The 16717-nt window shown below is 37.1% G+C and overlaps 1 protein-coding gene across 1 annotated transcript in view; it reads right to left on the bottom strand.

Moving 5' to 3' along the window:
• Positions 1-16717, bottom strand: part of LOC150091735 (motile sperm domain-containing protein 2-like) — a 167708-nt gene that overhangs the window by 25708 nt on the left and 125283 nt on the right. The window contains exons 13-15 of the mRNA XM_090369523.1: positions 12463-12568; positions 9036-9132; positions 8219-8345 (exon numbers count right to left, since the gene is read on the bottom strand). Of these exons, the coding sequence (XP_090225649.1) occupies positions 8219-8345; positions 9036-9132; positions 12463-12568 (330 nt within the window). The remainder of the gene's footprint in view (positions 1-8218; positions 8346-9035; positions 9133-12462; positions 12569-16717) is intronic.

Raw genomic sequence — 16717 nt, forward strand, 5'->3', positions numbered from 1 at the left:
GCTGTACAAGGCAATGGTCAGGCCACACCTTGAGTATTGTGTACAGGTCTGGAGGCCTCATTTTAGGAAGAATGTAGAGTTGCTAGAACGAGTACAAAGAAGGGCAACAAGATTGGTGAGGGGAACAAAGGGGTACTCTTACCAAGAAGGGCTTAATTCTGCATATTGCAGTGCCTGGAGAGTAGGCACATGCAAGTTTGTTGTTATTTGGTTTTTAGGAGCATTAGCAACTAAGGCCATATTGCTCCGGGATATGCGTTGGTCATTCCCTGACCTTTCTGCATCCTCCGTATTTGGTGGCGACGGGCTCGAACCCCGGTCTAATCAAGAAGCATGTGCTATGCACTGCTGCTCCTTCCCACCTGGCTACGGAGGTGCCAGGCACATGCAAGGTGATCTGATTGAGGTGTATAAGGCCTTGAATGGGTTGAGCAAGCTGAATGCTGATGGGATTCTTCTTCTTGCTTAGATTAAGAACCTGAGGAGTCATAGATTCAAATTGAGGAGAGACAGTTGTAGAACAGATGTGCAGAAATTTTCCTTTAGCCAGAGGGTAGTTGGTTGGTGGAACAGACTTCCATCTGTCGTTCGTTGTGGAAGTTGATAGCCTAAATAAATTTAAGGCCGAGCTGGACTGGCATTTGGAATGGAGGGGTGAAATGGGAGGGGTTTTTTTTGGTTGATGCTGCATAAGCTTGCATCTATGCCTCTACTAATGCTATATATGGATAAGCATGGGATTTATGTTTTCACATTTTTACAGAGCAAAATCTTTACTGGGTGCAAAAAAAGGAGTCATATCAAGAATAAAAACAATAGTGCCAAATATTCGACATTCTCAATGCTGTCTGCACCATCATGCTCTCGTTGTAAAACGAATTCCAGAAAAATAAGATATTTTAGATGTGAAAATTATTAATTTTATCAAATCCAGGGAGCTAAACTCAAGATTATTCTCATTATTCTGCAAGGAGCTATTAGTTCTCACCAAACACTGCTCCTACACAGAGGTATGCTGGCTATAAAACTTGCTGAAAAAAATTGAGCAGGTTTTATGAGCTAAAAGAAGAGGTGAAAATTTTTTAACTCAAATAAAACATAATTATTGCTCAAAATTACATGACAACATATGGATTCTGATTATGGCATACCTTGCAGATATATTTTCAGTTTTAAATGAAGTAAATATATCCGTCCAAGGAACTAAAATTCATATATTTAAAGTTAATGATAAAAATAAATGCATTAATTTTAAAATTCGATTTATGGATTTCATACTCATGAAAAAACGATGTAAACTGTATTTTGTTTTGAAAAATTAAGTGACTTCTTGAAACAAAATGATCTGAATCTTCATAAAATTGTTCAAGAATACATAATAGAGCACTTGCTTATTAATCTACAAAACACTATTGAAGAATATTTTCCAGCACAAACAGAATCATTCGACTGGATTAAAAGCCCGTTTAATCATTGCCAAAGCAAAAATTTATCAATGAAAGAGAGGGAACAGTTAATTGATATATCTACAGATTCGACCTAAAAAATTAAGTACTAACAAGAACTTCTTGATTTTTGGTTGCAAATTTACAGTGAATATCCTGACGTATCTGATCATTCAATAAAGATCCTTATGTCTTTTGTCACAACTTATTTATGTGAAAAGCTTTTTCCATGTATAAAGCGACAAAAACAAAATACAGGAATAAAATAGATGCAGAACCGGAAATGCACTTGCAACTGTCATCAATAATACCAAATTTTGATTTTCTTTGTGGCAAAAAACAAGCACATCCAAGTCATTAAAATTAAGTATAATTTTTTATATTATTTGTTAGTGATGTTATATTATTTAGTTACTAAATAATAAATTAGTTCATCATCATCATCAGCCATTTTCAATCCACTGCAGGATGAAGGCCTCTCCAGTAACTTTCCAGTTCCTTCTGTTCTGTGCAATGGCCATCCATTTACTACCCACAAACTCATGAATTTCATCTGTCCATCTCCGTCGTTGTCTTCTAGCTCTTCTTGGGTACCATTCTGTTATTTTCTTAGTCCATCTGTCATCATGTCTTTGAACTATGTGTCCTGCCCAAGACCTTTTTAGTTTTGATAAGAATGTCCTTTACTTGAGTTTGCTGCCTAATCCATGCGTTTCTCCTCTTATCTAATAGTCTGATTCCCAATATAATTCGTTCCATTCTTCGCTGTGTAGTTCTCAGCTTCCCTTCCATTCTTTTGGTGAGTGCCCGAGTTTCACTTCCATAAGTCATGGTGAGAGTATACATTGGTTCATTATTTTATGTTTCAGACAAATTGGGATATTGGTCCACAGTATGCAACTATATTTCCTGAATGCTATCCATCCAAAATTTATTATTTTCTTGACTTCCAGCCATTTATCATTATTATAGCCAATAACTTGTCCCAGATAAGTATGACTCCACCTTTTCAATTACTGCTCCTTCAATCATTATATCCCTTTCTGTGGCATACTTGTTCATCATTACTTTTGTTTTAGCCATATTCATCTTTAGTCCAAAATCCTTACTAACTCTGCATAACTGATTAAGATTTTCCTCTAATTCTTTGGGATCTTGGCTTATGACCACAATGTCATCTGCAAATCGTAAATGGTTTACATACTTTCCATTCACATTTCTGCAACCAGTCTAATCTTCTGAAAGCTTCCTCAAGGGCAGCAGTAAACAACTTCGGAGATATTGTGTCTCCTTGTCGAACCTTTGGAACAGGACCAGGGTATGCCTGCCAGGGGCAAAGGTTGATGACGTTGTAGAGCGAATATCATCTTTTAAGGGCACAAAAGGTGATATAGTTGTACACGTTGGCACTAATAATATTAAGAGTAGGAGACCGGCAGAATTACTTAACAAGTACAGGTCACTGTTGAACAAAAGCCGAGAATTAGGGTTGAATTTGAAAGTGTCTGCAATTCTGCCCAGACACGATAGGAGGGAGTATATGATGAGAGCCTTGTCGATCAATTCGGCCCTGGAAAGATTGTGCAAGGCTCAAGGGGTAGAATTTTTTTCAGCCTGGACTGTACTTGTTAACAGGAGAGATTGCTTCTACAGGGATGGGATACACTTAAATAGAAAGGGTGCAAGAATATTTGCTGATGCTATCGAGGCAGTGTTAGGTGGGTCGGAAAACTGCTAGCTTGGGGGGAGACAAAGACCAATAGATTGATAGTAGCCACTGGCAGAGGTGAAAGAGATTCTTGCACTGCTTCTATTAGAATGAGCAGAAGCCTGAAAAACAAGATGCATAGTATTTCAGAGACTGCTGGGAGCCATTGCGGCACAAGTAAACACATGGGTTGTGTTAGGGTAGCTAAGAATAGAAACAGGTGCAGGTATACTTGCGTGTACACCAATGCTAGGAGTTTAGTAAATAAATTTGATGAATTTGAGATATTGCTCAAAACATCGAAGGCAGATATTGTTGGGATATCAGAGACGTGGTTTCACACAGATATAAGGGATGCGGAACTTCAATTTGGGGAGTACAACGTCTACAGAAAGGATAGACAGGATAGGAAGGGGGGAGGTGTTATGCTATTAGTTAAGAAACACATAAAAACCAAGGAAGTGAAGCCAGTCGACATCGCTGGACAGTGCAGTGTGGAGTCAGTTTGGTGTGACATAAACATTGGGAGATCAAAATTGAGAGTAGGAGTGTGCTATAGGCCTAATGACTCTGATGAGTATAATAAGGAACTGTACAGGGAAATAGAGTGGGCCTGTAAATCAGAGAGTCTTATAATGGGAGATTTTAATTTCCCAGATATTGACTGGATTTTGGGGGCTGGTTACTCGCACGCTAGCAGGGCTTTTGTGGATTTATTGGATGATTGTTTTCTACATCAGCATGTTCGGGAGGCAACTAGAGGGAGTAATACTCTTGATTTGATTATCAGCAGTGATTCTTCATGCATTAAGAATCTGCAGATAAATGAACCACTAGGTGGCAGTGATCACAGTGTGCTGAAGTGGGATTTACTCAAAGAGGTAACTACCATTAGGGGTAAAGGGAAGGGTTATTGCTTCCGTAAAGGCGACTACGATGGACTGAGACAGTATTTAAATTCTATACAGTGGGACCAACTGATGATGTTACCAACAGCAAATTCAAAATGGGAAGCATTCAAAGAACTTATCTTGGAAGCTACTAGGCTTTACATACCAACTAAGAAATATTGTTCAAGGTTTAGGCCAAAATGGATGTCAGATGAACTAATGAGGCATATGGCAGAGAAGAAAAATGCATGGGATACATACAAATTAACACATGACACAGAAGCCTATGATAGATACAAGTTGATATGCAACCAAGTTACAAAGGAGGTTAGGCAGGCGAAGGCAGATTACGAGAAATCCTTGGCAAGGGATGCAAAGAAAAACAGCAAAGAGTTCTTTACTTATGTAAACTCTAGAAGGAAGGGGATGAATCAGATTGGTCCACTTGATATTGATGGGTCAAGTGTTGATGATCCTGCTCAGGTAGCTAACAAACTAAATGAATATTTTGCATCGACATTCACACATGAGGAGTTATTCAGCGAGGGGAATGCCAGAGGTGTATTCAACTCTAGCAGTAAGCTACAGAATCTTGAAATAACTGGGAGTAAAGTGGAGGAGAAACTGTTGAAGATAAACACAAGAAAGGCACCCGGGGTGGATGGGATCTATCCAGTTATATTAAAGGAGGCAGCAAAGGAAGTAAGCAAACCCTTAGCCATAATTATGAAAGCTTCCTTGGACTCAGGGGAGGTACCCATAGACTGGAAATGTGCAAATATGACCCCAATTCACAAAGGAGGATCAAAGGCTGACACAAGTAATTATAGACCTGTGAGCTTAACTTCTGTTCCAGGAAAATTAATGGAGGCACTGGTTAAAGAAGCACTGCAGGATCATTTAGACAAGACTTCAGTTATAGCTCAGACACAGCATGGTTTTGTTAAGGGGAAGTCTTGCCTGACCAACTTGATTGGATACTATGATGCAGTCACAAAAGAACTGGATGCAGGGAATAACTTTGATATTATATACTTGGATCTTAGAAAGGCTTTTGATACTGTTGCACATGGAAGACTGCTACACAAATTGGAGCAGTGTGACATTGGAGGCAAATTGCTGCTATGGATAAAGGGGTGGTTGAGGGGGAGAAGACAGAGAGTGGTAATCAATGGACACTGCTCATCGTGGACTGATGTTATTAGTGAAGTCCCTCAGGGCTCAGTGTTGGGTCCATTATTGTTTTCTGTATTTATAAATGATATTGATGATGGTATATCGGGCTTAATGTCCAAGTTTGCAGACGATACAAAGGTTGGCAGGATTGTCAAGGACACTACTGACACTGTGCTGCTGCAACAGGATCTGGAAAGGTTGAGCAGATGGGCTGAGAGGTGGCAAATGAAGTTTAACATTGACAAATGTAAAGTACTACACATGGGAAACAGCAACCCCAGAGCAACGTATCAACTCTGTGGTACAACACTGACAGTGGTAGAGAATGAAAGGGACTTGGGGGTGGTTGTGCAGGCAGATATGAAGTTCTCTGAGCAGTGCAGACGGGCTGCAAGAGTAGCTCATGGAGTATTGTCAATGATATACAGGAATTTTTCCAGCAGGGATAAGGAGTGATTATTCCATTGTATAAGGCGATGGTCAGGCCACACCTAGAGTACTGTATACAGGTCTGGAGGCCTCATTTCAAGAAGGATGTAGAGCTGCTGGAACGAGTACAGAGAAGGGCAACAAGATTAGTGAATGGAACAAAGGGGTGCTCTTACGAAGAAAGGCTTAAGTTTTGCAAATTACAGTGTGTGGAGACTAGGCACCAGTGAGGTGATCTGATAGAGGTGTATAAAGCCTTGAATGGTTTAAGCATGCTCAATGCTGATGGGATTCTTCCTCTAGCTCAGAAAAATCACCTGAGAGGGCACAAATTCAAATTGAGGAAAGACAGATGTAGGATAGACGTGCGGAAATTTGCCTTTAGCCAGCGGGTGGTTGGTTGGTGGAACAGACTTCCATCCCTTGTGGTGGAGGTTGATAGCCTAAATAAGTTTAAGGCTCAGCTGGACAGGTATTTTGAACGAACAGAGGGGTGAAGTGGAAGTGTTTTTTTTTTTTTTTTGGCTGATGCTGCATAAGCTTGCTTTCTTGCATCAAATGCCTCTACTAATGCTAATGCTAAAACTCCTTTCTCAGTTTGCTACTGTCTTTGTCTAGTCTAATAAAAGAGGTAGCATTATCCTATTAATGCATTTATAAATAGTTCCTGTTTACATTGTATGAAATGTATTATTGCAACTTTAATTGTAACATTTTGTTCAAATAAAATGTATTACATGAAACGTATTTATTAATGGGTTCTGCACTGATTTTTCACATTGAGAAGGGTTGCTCAGGTATCTAAAGTTTGAAGACCACTGAGCTAAAACAACAAATCGAGCTCAGCACAGGCAATTCCCTGTTTGAATCTGAAATACATGCTACCTGGATTCCTACAGGATATTTAAAAAATAATGGGAGTAAAAAACTGAAGTTTAATAATGATTACTAACTGAAATCTGTGAAACTCATGATGGAAGAATTGTTACTTATAATCTTCAAATCTAAAAGTACACTTTAGACTTTAGACTTATACACTATAGTAATTGAATCCCAGTCCATAAGACAAAATGCATACGTTTCATGCTATTCCACAACTCATAAAAATGTGTTAAAATTCTATTACTCTTTTATAGTATTCTGTACCTGCCTGAGATGTTATATAATTTTCAAACTTTAAAACATTTGTATGGTTTACTATTTTTATATAGATCAGTAATAAATTTTAATCTTAATATACTTATTGGTCTGTTTGAATAATATAAGTTTGAATAACATATCAAGATTTTTAAAAAAATAAGTTTTTAGATTTTAATGTTTAACAGGAAATTCAATTATTTTAATTTAAAAAAATAATAAATAAATAAACACAAAAACAAGTACCAGAGGTAGTATCAAATAAGCCACAATAAGAAAAAACGCACCAGCACATTTCATATGAAATGTATGTGCTAAATCTGTTATTCCCATAATGAACTTATTTCCATTATTTTAAAACTTCATTTAATTCAAAATCTTAATTTTTTTATTATTTGTTATCTCTGCAAATATCTATTTAAAGTTACTTTTAATATGATACCATATAAACACAGACAGGACATACCATCACTTCAACTAAGAATTTTATATGATTATATATAAAGATTGTTGCATATGCTTGTAAAGATAATGAGTTATGTTATTATTATTATTTGGTTTTTAGGAGCATTAGCAACTAAGGCCATACTGCTCCGGGATATGCGGTGGTCATTTCCTGACCTTTCCGCATCCTCCGTATTTGGTGGTGTAAAGATAATGAGACATTTTAAAAAAAAAAAATACAGAATAAAGTTAAATGTGTGTGTGTGTGTGTGTGTGTGTGTAAAATTAACTCTAATAAAAATGAGCGTGTGCGCGCGCGCACACACACACACACACACACATATATATACACACTTTAAAATCCAACACCCTCAGGAATTGAGGTGCCAGATATTAAAGAAGTACACCTAGTAGTTAAGCAGGTTTTAGAGCAGCACATTTCAATAAATATTAAGCACAAACAACCAAAATGATTTGTCCTTTCGTCTGTTTTTGCAGTGTATTTAAACTACATAAATAATGCAACGGGCTTAATTCTCACAACAGAAGAAATGTGCCCTTGTAACAAGTTGTCCCAGTGTTACATTACTTTTGATATATATAGCTTTAGTATAGCAAAACTTTGACAAATGATTTTTTATACCACATAGATGCTCACATCAAATGATTTACAACTGTTTTGTCTCAGTTTTTTTCACCAGACACTACCTGCTATCTAATGAGGGGAAAGTTACTCCTGAAACAGACTGCCAAATGGCCAATAAAACTTTTGGAGAAGCCATCTGTTTGAAAGTAGCGCAACTCATTGCAAAGGCAAGTTTAAATTAATTATGATTATCAATTCTGTGGAGAAGTTCAATACTGTACTTCTTATCAATTAACTGATAAGAAGTATGGTATTATCTAATAAAAATAAGTTATCACTGAATATTTAGGCTAGATGCATAACCCTCTAAATTAAGAGATAAAAATCAAGAAAACTAGCATACTTATGCTCTATTATTTGGTCACGTGGACATGTCTTCCACTTATGTCCTAGCTCTGTAAGAGTGAGGTCTCCATCTTTCAAAGGCATTACCATTATTAAAAATTTGTCTGCTTGCTGACATGAATGTCCTAAAGTAGAAATAAACAAACCACTAGCTTTTCATTCTTTGCATATTTACAGAAAAAAAAAAAAAAAATCACCAGTAAGAATAAACACATAAGTAATTAACAGAAGGAAACTGTAAATGTATTAAATTTCTGCATTCAATAACAGAGCAAACACAAATTTATTCATGGTAACATAAAGACAGAGGGAACACACAAACACACACAATTCTGAATTCTGCATATTTACATACAGAATCCTGAATATCTGTTTTCTTCTGAACCTGAATGTGAGAAGCATTTTTAAATTGGCAACTTCCTTGCTTGCCTGCCTTGTATGAAACATGTAGATTGTGAAATGCAAAAAATAGAATATATTTATATGAAAAGAGAGGAAATACTTTATGGTCATAATTTATATAAACAAAGGCTACCAAGCAGTTTAACTATTCCAAAGGTTTTGATCACTTCACATGTAGTAACTCTAACTCTTATTCCTTACATACATTATATTGATTTAGTCACTATATTTACTTCACAGATTGGAATCACACCAGTTTGGTGTATGTGAGAATTGGGATGGAAGTCTTAAATACTTATTCCTGATAACTTTATAATAATACAATTTGTTGATTATTTTTACAATAACAATATAATATTAAAATTGCAAATGACACATCTGATCTGCATTTTTAATAATTTTCTGATACTTACCAAGAGTCAATGAAACTGATATATCTACACTCTGTCCAGAATGAATTATTCCAGTTGATGGGCGTACTCGATAACTTTCTAAATTGTTAGTTTTCACCTATGAGGTTTAGTGTGATAGAAAAGAAAATGAATCAGATAAATATATGTCACATAAAATGATTAAAAGTTGACCTGTAAAACAGAAAGATCTAAAATAACACAAACACCAAACAGAATTCTTTTACCCCAGCAATTGATTAAAGGTCTTTGCCACTTTGAAAGACTTTCCCATAAAGCAAAATACTCTCAAGCAGTATGGGAGAGTTTTTTTTACATACGTTCTCATTTTCATGAATTAAATGTGATTTTAAAAGCATAATTGAAATAGCAATGACTATATTAGAGAACCAAAATGGTCTGAATATTCATCTTTTCATAACCTTTAACCATAATAAAGGGAAAAATCCTTAGGGTCAGGAAAAGTACCTGCAGATTGAAGATGTGCAAATGTATCGCCTATTCAAAGGTTAAAGCAGGTAACTACAGACATGCAAGTTTGACCTCCATGCCAGGGAAAATGATGGGAATCAACAGTTCAAGATATTCCTCTTCTCCTTTAACAAACCCATGTTGTATATCCCTCAGAATTAAAGAAGTAATGCAAGATCATCTTGATAGGAGTGGAGCCATAAGGCAATCACATAGGGACATAGTTTTACTGGTCTGGGTGGTGCCAGGGTTTTTCCACAAACCCACCAAAATGTCTCTGCAAAGAAGTATGAAACTGCTAAGCCAGCTGTAAGTGTTGTGTCGGGGGTTGTGTTTTGTGTAGTGTCATGCTGTATGGATGGCCAGCAACCATCCAGCAGCACTCATCAGGAAAGATGCTGGATAGTTCCTGTCCCTGCCATGAGGAGTTCATGCTGTCTTCTGCTATCCTAGGGTTCTGGAAGGCAAACCTTTAATAATTAACCTGTAATATTACTAACAAGCCTATGTGACATGACGTTCAGCTAAGAGCATCAGGATTGCCCAAGAAAATATGAAGAAAAGGGGGAGGGCAGTATAGGAAGACAAGAGTAATAGGAGAGGAGAGGAGAGAAGAGAAGAGAAGAGAAGAGAAGAGAAGAGGCTTCTTCCAAGTAGTATTGAAGAAATGGAAGCATAACGTATCTCATTCCTGAAAGCCTTTAGGAGCTAGCAAACAGATCCCATTGCAGGAAGGAGCTCCATGCTGTCAACAAGAACCATCAGGGCACCTCTTCATGACAGGATAATCCTACACTGAAAGGAGTAGTGGCATCAACAGAAGACTCTCACAGAGAATGCACCCGGCCGGTCAGAGCGACAGGAATGGGAACCCGCAATGGTACAGTTGTCAGCAGAAGAATCCCACCCACAGGCACAACAAGCTTCCCTGAAATACAAGGAAAAGAAGAAAGTGTCCCATAAGAGGGGACAAGCATCCAATACAGGGAGAAGAATCCTTAATCAGCAAGGTGCCCCAAAGAGGTGGAACTAAACAATTCCAACCCTGGCACAGGAGAGCCGTAGACAGAATATTCCCACTCAAGAGCAAGGTGCCCCTGATCAGCAAGAAGATCATAAGAATGAACAACCCACACTGGGAGAAAGCCAGTGTCTGCATAAGGCAAAAAGAGGGAGTCAATTATTGGCCTAAGTGGCTGGAGAGGAGAGGTTGTCCAACAGCAGAAGTCCTGTCATCAGGGAAGCACAGAACATAGTCTAGGACAGCAGGAGAGTGCTAGCAATGCTCAGCTACTTTTGGTGCAGGCAGCTAGTGGGAGGGAAGAGAGCTGGTAGGTTAAGCAGAAAAGGTCGAAGTAGAAGGTGAAGAATTCATAACCTGTGGCTGTGGTAGGTTTGGGCTGATCACCAGTTGCAACTGTCTCTACAGATTTGCAGTTTGAAAAGTATGCCTCTTGAATACTCCTGTGGCATAATGGTTGAAGGCTTGGAAAGCTCTTTTGCCACTGACTAAAGATGATTCTGGTTGGAGGGAATTAATACCTAGTGAAAGCTGCAAGTTTGCCCGGAGCCAGGTAAACTGGGCATTGGTGCATAATGTGTTCCCAGTCCTCCAGGGCACTACAAATGCGCAGAGAGAGAAAAAAAAAAAAAAAAAATCGTCAGTAAGGCCCAAATCAGTTTTTTTTTTGAAGGAGCCATGGACTGTTAGGAGGAACATCAAATATAGGTTGGGGGGTAAACCAAGTGGACCTTGACTTGTTGATAAGCCCAACCACTAGGACAAACTTCTTAGTGATATTGCCTTTCAGGCAGTCATGCCACCTATCCTATCCTGCCGGCAGGAGACAAAGAACAAAACAAACACTTTTATGGTTTCTTCTTCTAAAGAATATTAGTGTTTTGCAGAGTTTCTACATTCATAAAGGATGCTATCCAGTTCTATTTAATACTGTAGGAGATCCACAGTAAGCTACATGCAGGTGTAATAGAAGTCTGCTAGCAATGATCTGAAATGCAGATGTATTTACTTGTTCTATGATTACCAACAGCAGGGCTTGAAATCATAATTGTATAATTTATAATCATAAAGCAATAAAATAAAGATATAAATAAAAATATACAGTTATGACTCTAATAAAAGCAATAAGATGATAAAATAGTAATTAGGACGCCGAAGCTTTCTTCATCAGCCGACAAACTATTCCTATTGCAACACACATTATACATGCTATAGTTATATAGGGACACAGTGAAAGCATATTACTGCTGTGAGAATACATGACTCCCATTGTGATCATACTGTTGAATCACTGAAAGTGATTCTACCTCTGGAAGGCTGTCAGCAAACAGTTGGCAGCCTTCCAAAGGTAGATGCACTTCTGGTAATCGTGTCTTTTAATGTGTGTTTCAATAAGAATAGTTTGTCCACTAATGAAGAAAGGACAGGCTTTAGGGAGCTTCAGAGTCCTAATTATTTTATATCTTTATTTTAATGCTTTTAAATTATACAGCTGTATTAAAGTATCAGTTTATAAATTTATACTGTGTTAATTATTTATTTAGTCAATGACATGGGAGTACACAAGAACGTGATATGATGGTTAACTAAGATAATCCTGAGTATTTCTATTAAAAATCTGAAATAAAAAGTGCTCGTAACATTTGATTCCTATAAAAATGAAAGCTATGTGCTATTATGGTATCATTTCTGCAAATCATAAAGGCTATGACCCTATAACTGTGGTCATTAAAAAGTTGATGTAATTTTAAATATTTTTTTTAATTTAAATGTTTCTCAGTTTTTTTTTTCATGTTTTTTAGAAATAAGATTTTCTTGTTTTGCCTTGTCTGTGTTTTTGCAATACCACCTTCCTTCCATCTACTTAGATGATCAGAATCTACTATAACTAAATTATTTTATTCAATTTTTCTAAATAATTCAAAGAAAAATAAATACCTTATATGCAACTGGCTGTTCTGAAATAGCAGTAAGAGTTATAGCAACTTCTGAAGGTAATGCATCTGCTGCAGTAGTTAGTGGAAAAACTAGATCCACGGCTGGACTGAATAAATAAAAATGCAGACAGTAAATTTTAATCTTAAGCAATATAAAGTAGTAAACTAAAAACTTAATTTTTCTTTAATTTTTTTAAAATAAAAAATAAATAGCCAATCAATACCTAAATACAATAAAACTGATTACTCATAACTAATCAGTGCCTATTTTATTTTATACATTTTATTACTCATTTTACACACCTTCGCATATATTAATTTAAATAGATACTGCTATTTTCTAATTGGTTCCAACTGGGCTAAACATCAAGCAGATGCTGTTAGCAATTAAGATATATAACAGAGCAAAGAGGGGGGATAAGGAATTCTTCACATATATAAATTACAAGAAGAGCAGGACAAACCAGATCGGAACTTTACGTAAGGGAAAGGGGATAGTATTAAATACACCAGCTGCCATTGCAGATGAACTCAACAGTTATTTTGCATCGATATTTACAAATGAAAAACCTTTTGTGGCAATGGGAAATTGTGGGAGTGAAGTTGAAAAATATGTAAGTAATGATATTGAAATTTTGCAAGATTATTTAATGAAAAAACTTTTGAGCCTACAGGCCAGTAAGACTCCTGGAGTTGATGGAATATACCCTATAATCTTAAGGGAGACAGCAAGTGAGTGCATTGAACCATTGAGGCTAATTATGTGAGCATCACTAGACTCTGGGGAGATTCCCTTGGATTGGAAAAGTGCCAATGTATCTCCCATACATAAGGGTGTCTCTAAGAGTGAAGTGAGAAATTATCAACCTGTCAGTCTGACTTCAGTGGTAGAGAAAATCATGGAGGCAATGATCAAGGGTGGAACAATTATACAGAGAAACAGAGTGGACAAGTAAATCAGAGTGTCTTATAATGGGGAATTTTAACTTCCCAGATACAGACGAACTTGTGGATTGATCACTCGTGCACTAGCAAGGCTTTTGGGGATTTATTGGATGATTTTCTACAACAGCACGTTAGAGAGGCAACAAGAGGGAGTAACACTCTTGATCTGATTATCAGTAGTGATTCTTCATGCATTAGAATCTGCAGATAAAGGTACCCCTAGGTGGCAGTGATTACAGTGTGCTGAAGTGGGATTTACTCAAAGAGCCAACTACCATCAGGGGTAAAGGGAAGGGTTTTTGCTTTCGTAAAGGTGACTATTGTGGTCTGAGACAGTATTTAAATTCTATACAGCGGGACCAACTGATGATGTTACCAACAGCAAATTCAACATGGTGTCACACAGATATAAGGAATGCAGAACTGGAATTTGGGGAGTACAATGTGTGCAGGAAGAATAGGAAGGGAGGGGTTATGCTATTACTTAAGAAACACAAAATCCAACGAAGTACAGTCATTCAATATGGCCAACATGAACGTGGGACCAACTGATGCTACCAAAGCAAATTCAAAATGGGAAGCATTCAAAGAATTAATCTTGGAAGCTACTAGGCTTTTCATGCCAACAAAGAAATATTGTTCAAGGTTTCGGTCTAAATGGATGTCAGATGAACTAAAGAGACATGTGGCAGAGAAGAAAAATGCATGGGATACAAATAAATGAACAGGTGACATGGAAGCTTATGATAGATATAAGCTGGTGTGTAAGAAAGGCACAAAGGAGGTTAGGCAGGCAAAGGCAGATTACAAGAAATCCTTGGCAAAGGATGCAAAGAAAAACAGCAAAGAGTTCTTTACTTATGTAAACTCTAGAAGGAAGGGGATGAATCAGATTGGGCCACTTGATATCAATGGTTCAACTGTCGGTGATCCTGCTCAAGTAGCTAACAAACTAAATGAGTATTTTGCATCTACATTCTCGCATGAGGAGTTATTCAGGGAGGCGAATGCCAGAGGTGAATTAAACTCTGGAAGTGAGCTAGATGATTTTGTAATAACTGAGAGCAAAGTGGAGGAGAAATTGCTGAAGATAAACATAAGAAAGGTGGAGTGGATGGGATCTATACAGTTACATTAAAGTAGGCAGCAAAGGAAGTAAGCAAACCCTTAGCCATAATTATGAGAAATTCCTTGGACTGAGGGGAGGTACCCATGGACTGGAGATGTGCAAATGTGACCCCAATCCACAAAGGAAGATCAAAGGGAGACAAGTAATTAAAAACCTGTTAGTTTAACTTCTGTTCCATAGAAATTAATGGAGGCACTGGTTAAAGAAGAATTGCAGGATCATCTAGACAAGACTTCAGTTATAGTTTAGACACACAGCTTGGGTTTGTTAAGGGGAAGTCTTTTCTGACTAATTTTATTGGATACTATGATGCAGTCACAAAGGAACTGGATGCAAAGAATAATTTTGATATATATTTGGATCTTAGAAAGGCTTATGATACTGCTGCACAAATTAGAGCAGTGTGGCATTGGAGGCAAATTGCTGCTATGGATAAAGGGATGGTTGAGAGGGAGAAGATAGAGAGTGGTAATCAATGGACACTGCTCTTCATGGACTGATGTTATTAGTTGCATCCCCCAGGGTTCAGTGTTGGGTCCATTGTTATTTTCTATAGTATGAATCAGAGCTGTAATAACTCAACAACTTATTATCAACGTAGAACATATTGAGTTATTACAGCTCTGATTCATACTATCTAATTATTTTAAAACTCTTATTGACTATTTCATTCACTTCCTGTCTCTCCAGTAGTATACAATCGATACACACAATTATGGGAGATTTTTTGAATGGCTTGGTACAAAATTACATTAAATCTACACTAAAGTACTCGGCCCAAAATTACCATATTTCTTTCCTAAAATATTGCCTTCAAAACAACATCGTTCCGAAGTTTGCCAGGGTGAATTTAAATCAAAAAATTTCAGGCATAAAACAACTAACACTGGCGACATCACGTAATATTATTAAGCTTGCCTTAAAATCTAGATATTCGAATAAACAAAAATACCTTTCCCAGGTTAGGAAGCTTCGCGATAAAGTAAAAAATTATCTACACCCGAATGATTGGTCTGTATTGAAGACCTCCATAGATTTGCGACGGGAAGCACAAGCCTCAGAAATAAAAAACAGACACGTTAATAAGTTGCAAACATTATCGAATAGTTCAAGACACGTTTATGCGAATTCTAACACATTGTCGCGAGCCTGCGACCAAGTTCACACGAGTTGGGTGACATCCCCCCCACAGACACATAACGCACTACCTCAGAATATGTCGGCTAGTTCACGAACACCCCCTCACCCAGTATCCAACGAACCGACATATCAACAGGTTACAAATCTTTCCTCGTGTACACTATCGCAGGACCAGATTTCACTTTTATCCAAAGGATTAAATTATAATTTACCACCTCGAAAGCTGCCAAAAAAACAATGCGTAATTGATATTGAATTTGGACTTCGTAGCGTTCCACAAAAAGATGTATTTATTCAACAAGTTAACCAAGTAGTGAATAACATAAAAGAAACGCGACTTCCTAAATTGAATACACATGAAAGTTCAGCTTTACGAGAACTTCGAGAAAATAAGGACATTATTATACAGAGGGCAGATAAAGGAGATACAGTGGTAATACTAGATAAACATGATTATATTAATAAGTTAGATTCAGTTGTGTCTGATACCTCCACTTATCGTGAAGTGGACCAGGCACTGTTTACCAATTTGGTAAATCAATACAATAAAACGTTAACCACATATCGTAAAAACGACTACATTACTATGGTTCAGTTGAAGGAATTGAAGTCCAGAACATACAATATTCCTGCACTTTTCGGTCAGGTAAAATTACACAAGCCTGGATTTCCGATTCGACCTATTGTTTCCTACAGGAACTCGGCATTTTCAACCTTAGCCACACATGTATATAACATTATAAAACCTTTTAGACAGGTTATACAATTTGGGATTAAGAATTACGATACATTATTTAATAATCTGAAAGACTGTAGACTCGGCGACAACGACAATTTATTCTCATTAGATGTTACCTCATTATATACGAATGTAAACGTTGAATACACATTAGATATTATTTGGGATATGTTAAATAAAAACTCGACACCGATTAATTATACGAAGCTGCCTATTAAGGAAATTTTTCACTTAATTAAACTGTTAGTTGAAGCTAACTACATCACCTTTCGAGACAAGGTGTACAAACAAATTTTTGGATTA

The sequence above is a fragment of the Mastigoproctus giganteus genome, chromosome 1 (assembly GCF_048544385.1).
Source record: "Mastigoproctus giganteus isolate SK-2022 chromosome 1, ASM4854438v1, whole genome shotgun sequence".
Lineage (NCBI taxonomy): Eukaryota > Metazoa > Arthropoda > Arachnida > Uropygi > Thelyphonidae > Mastigoproctus > Mastigoproctus giganteus.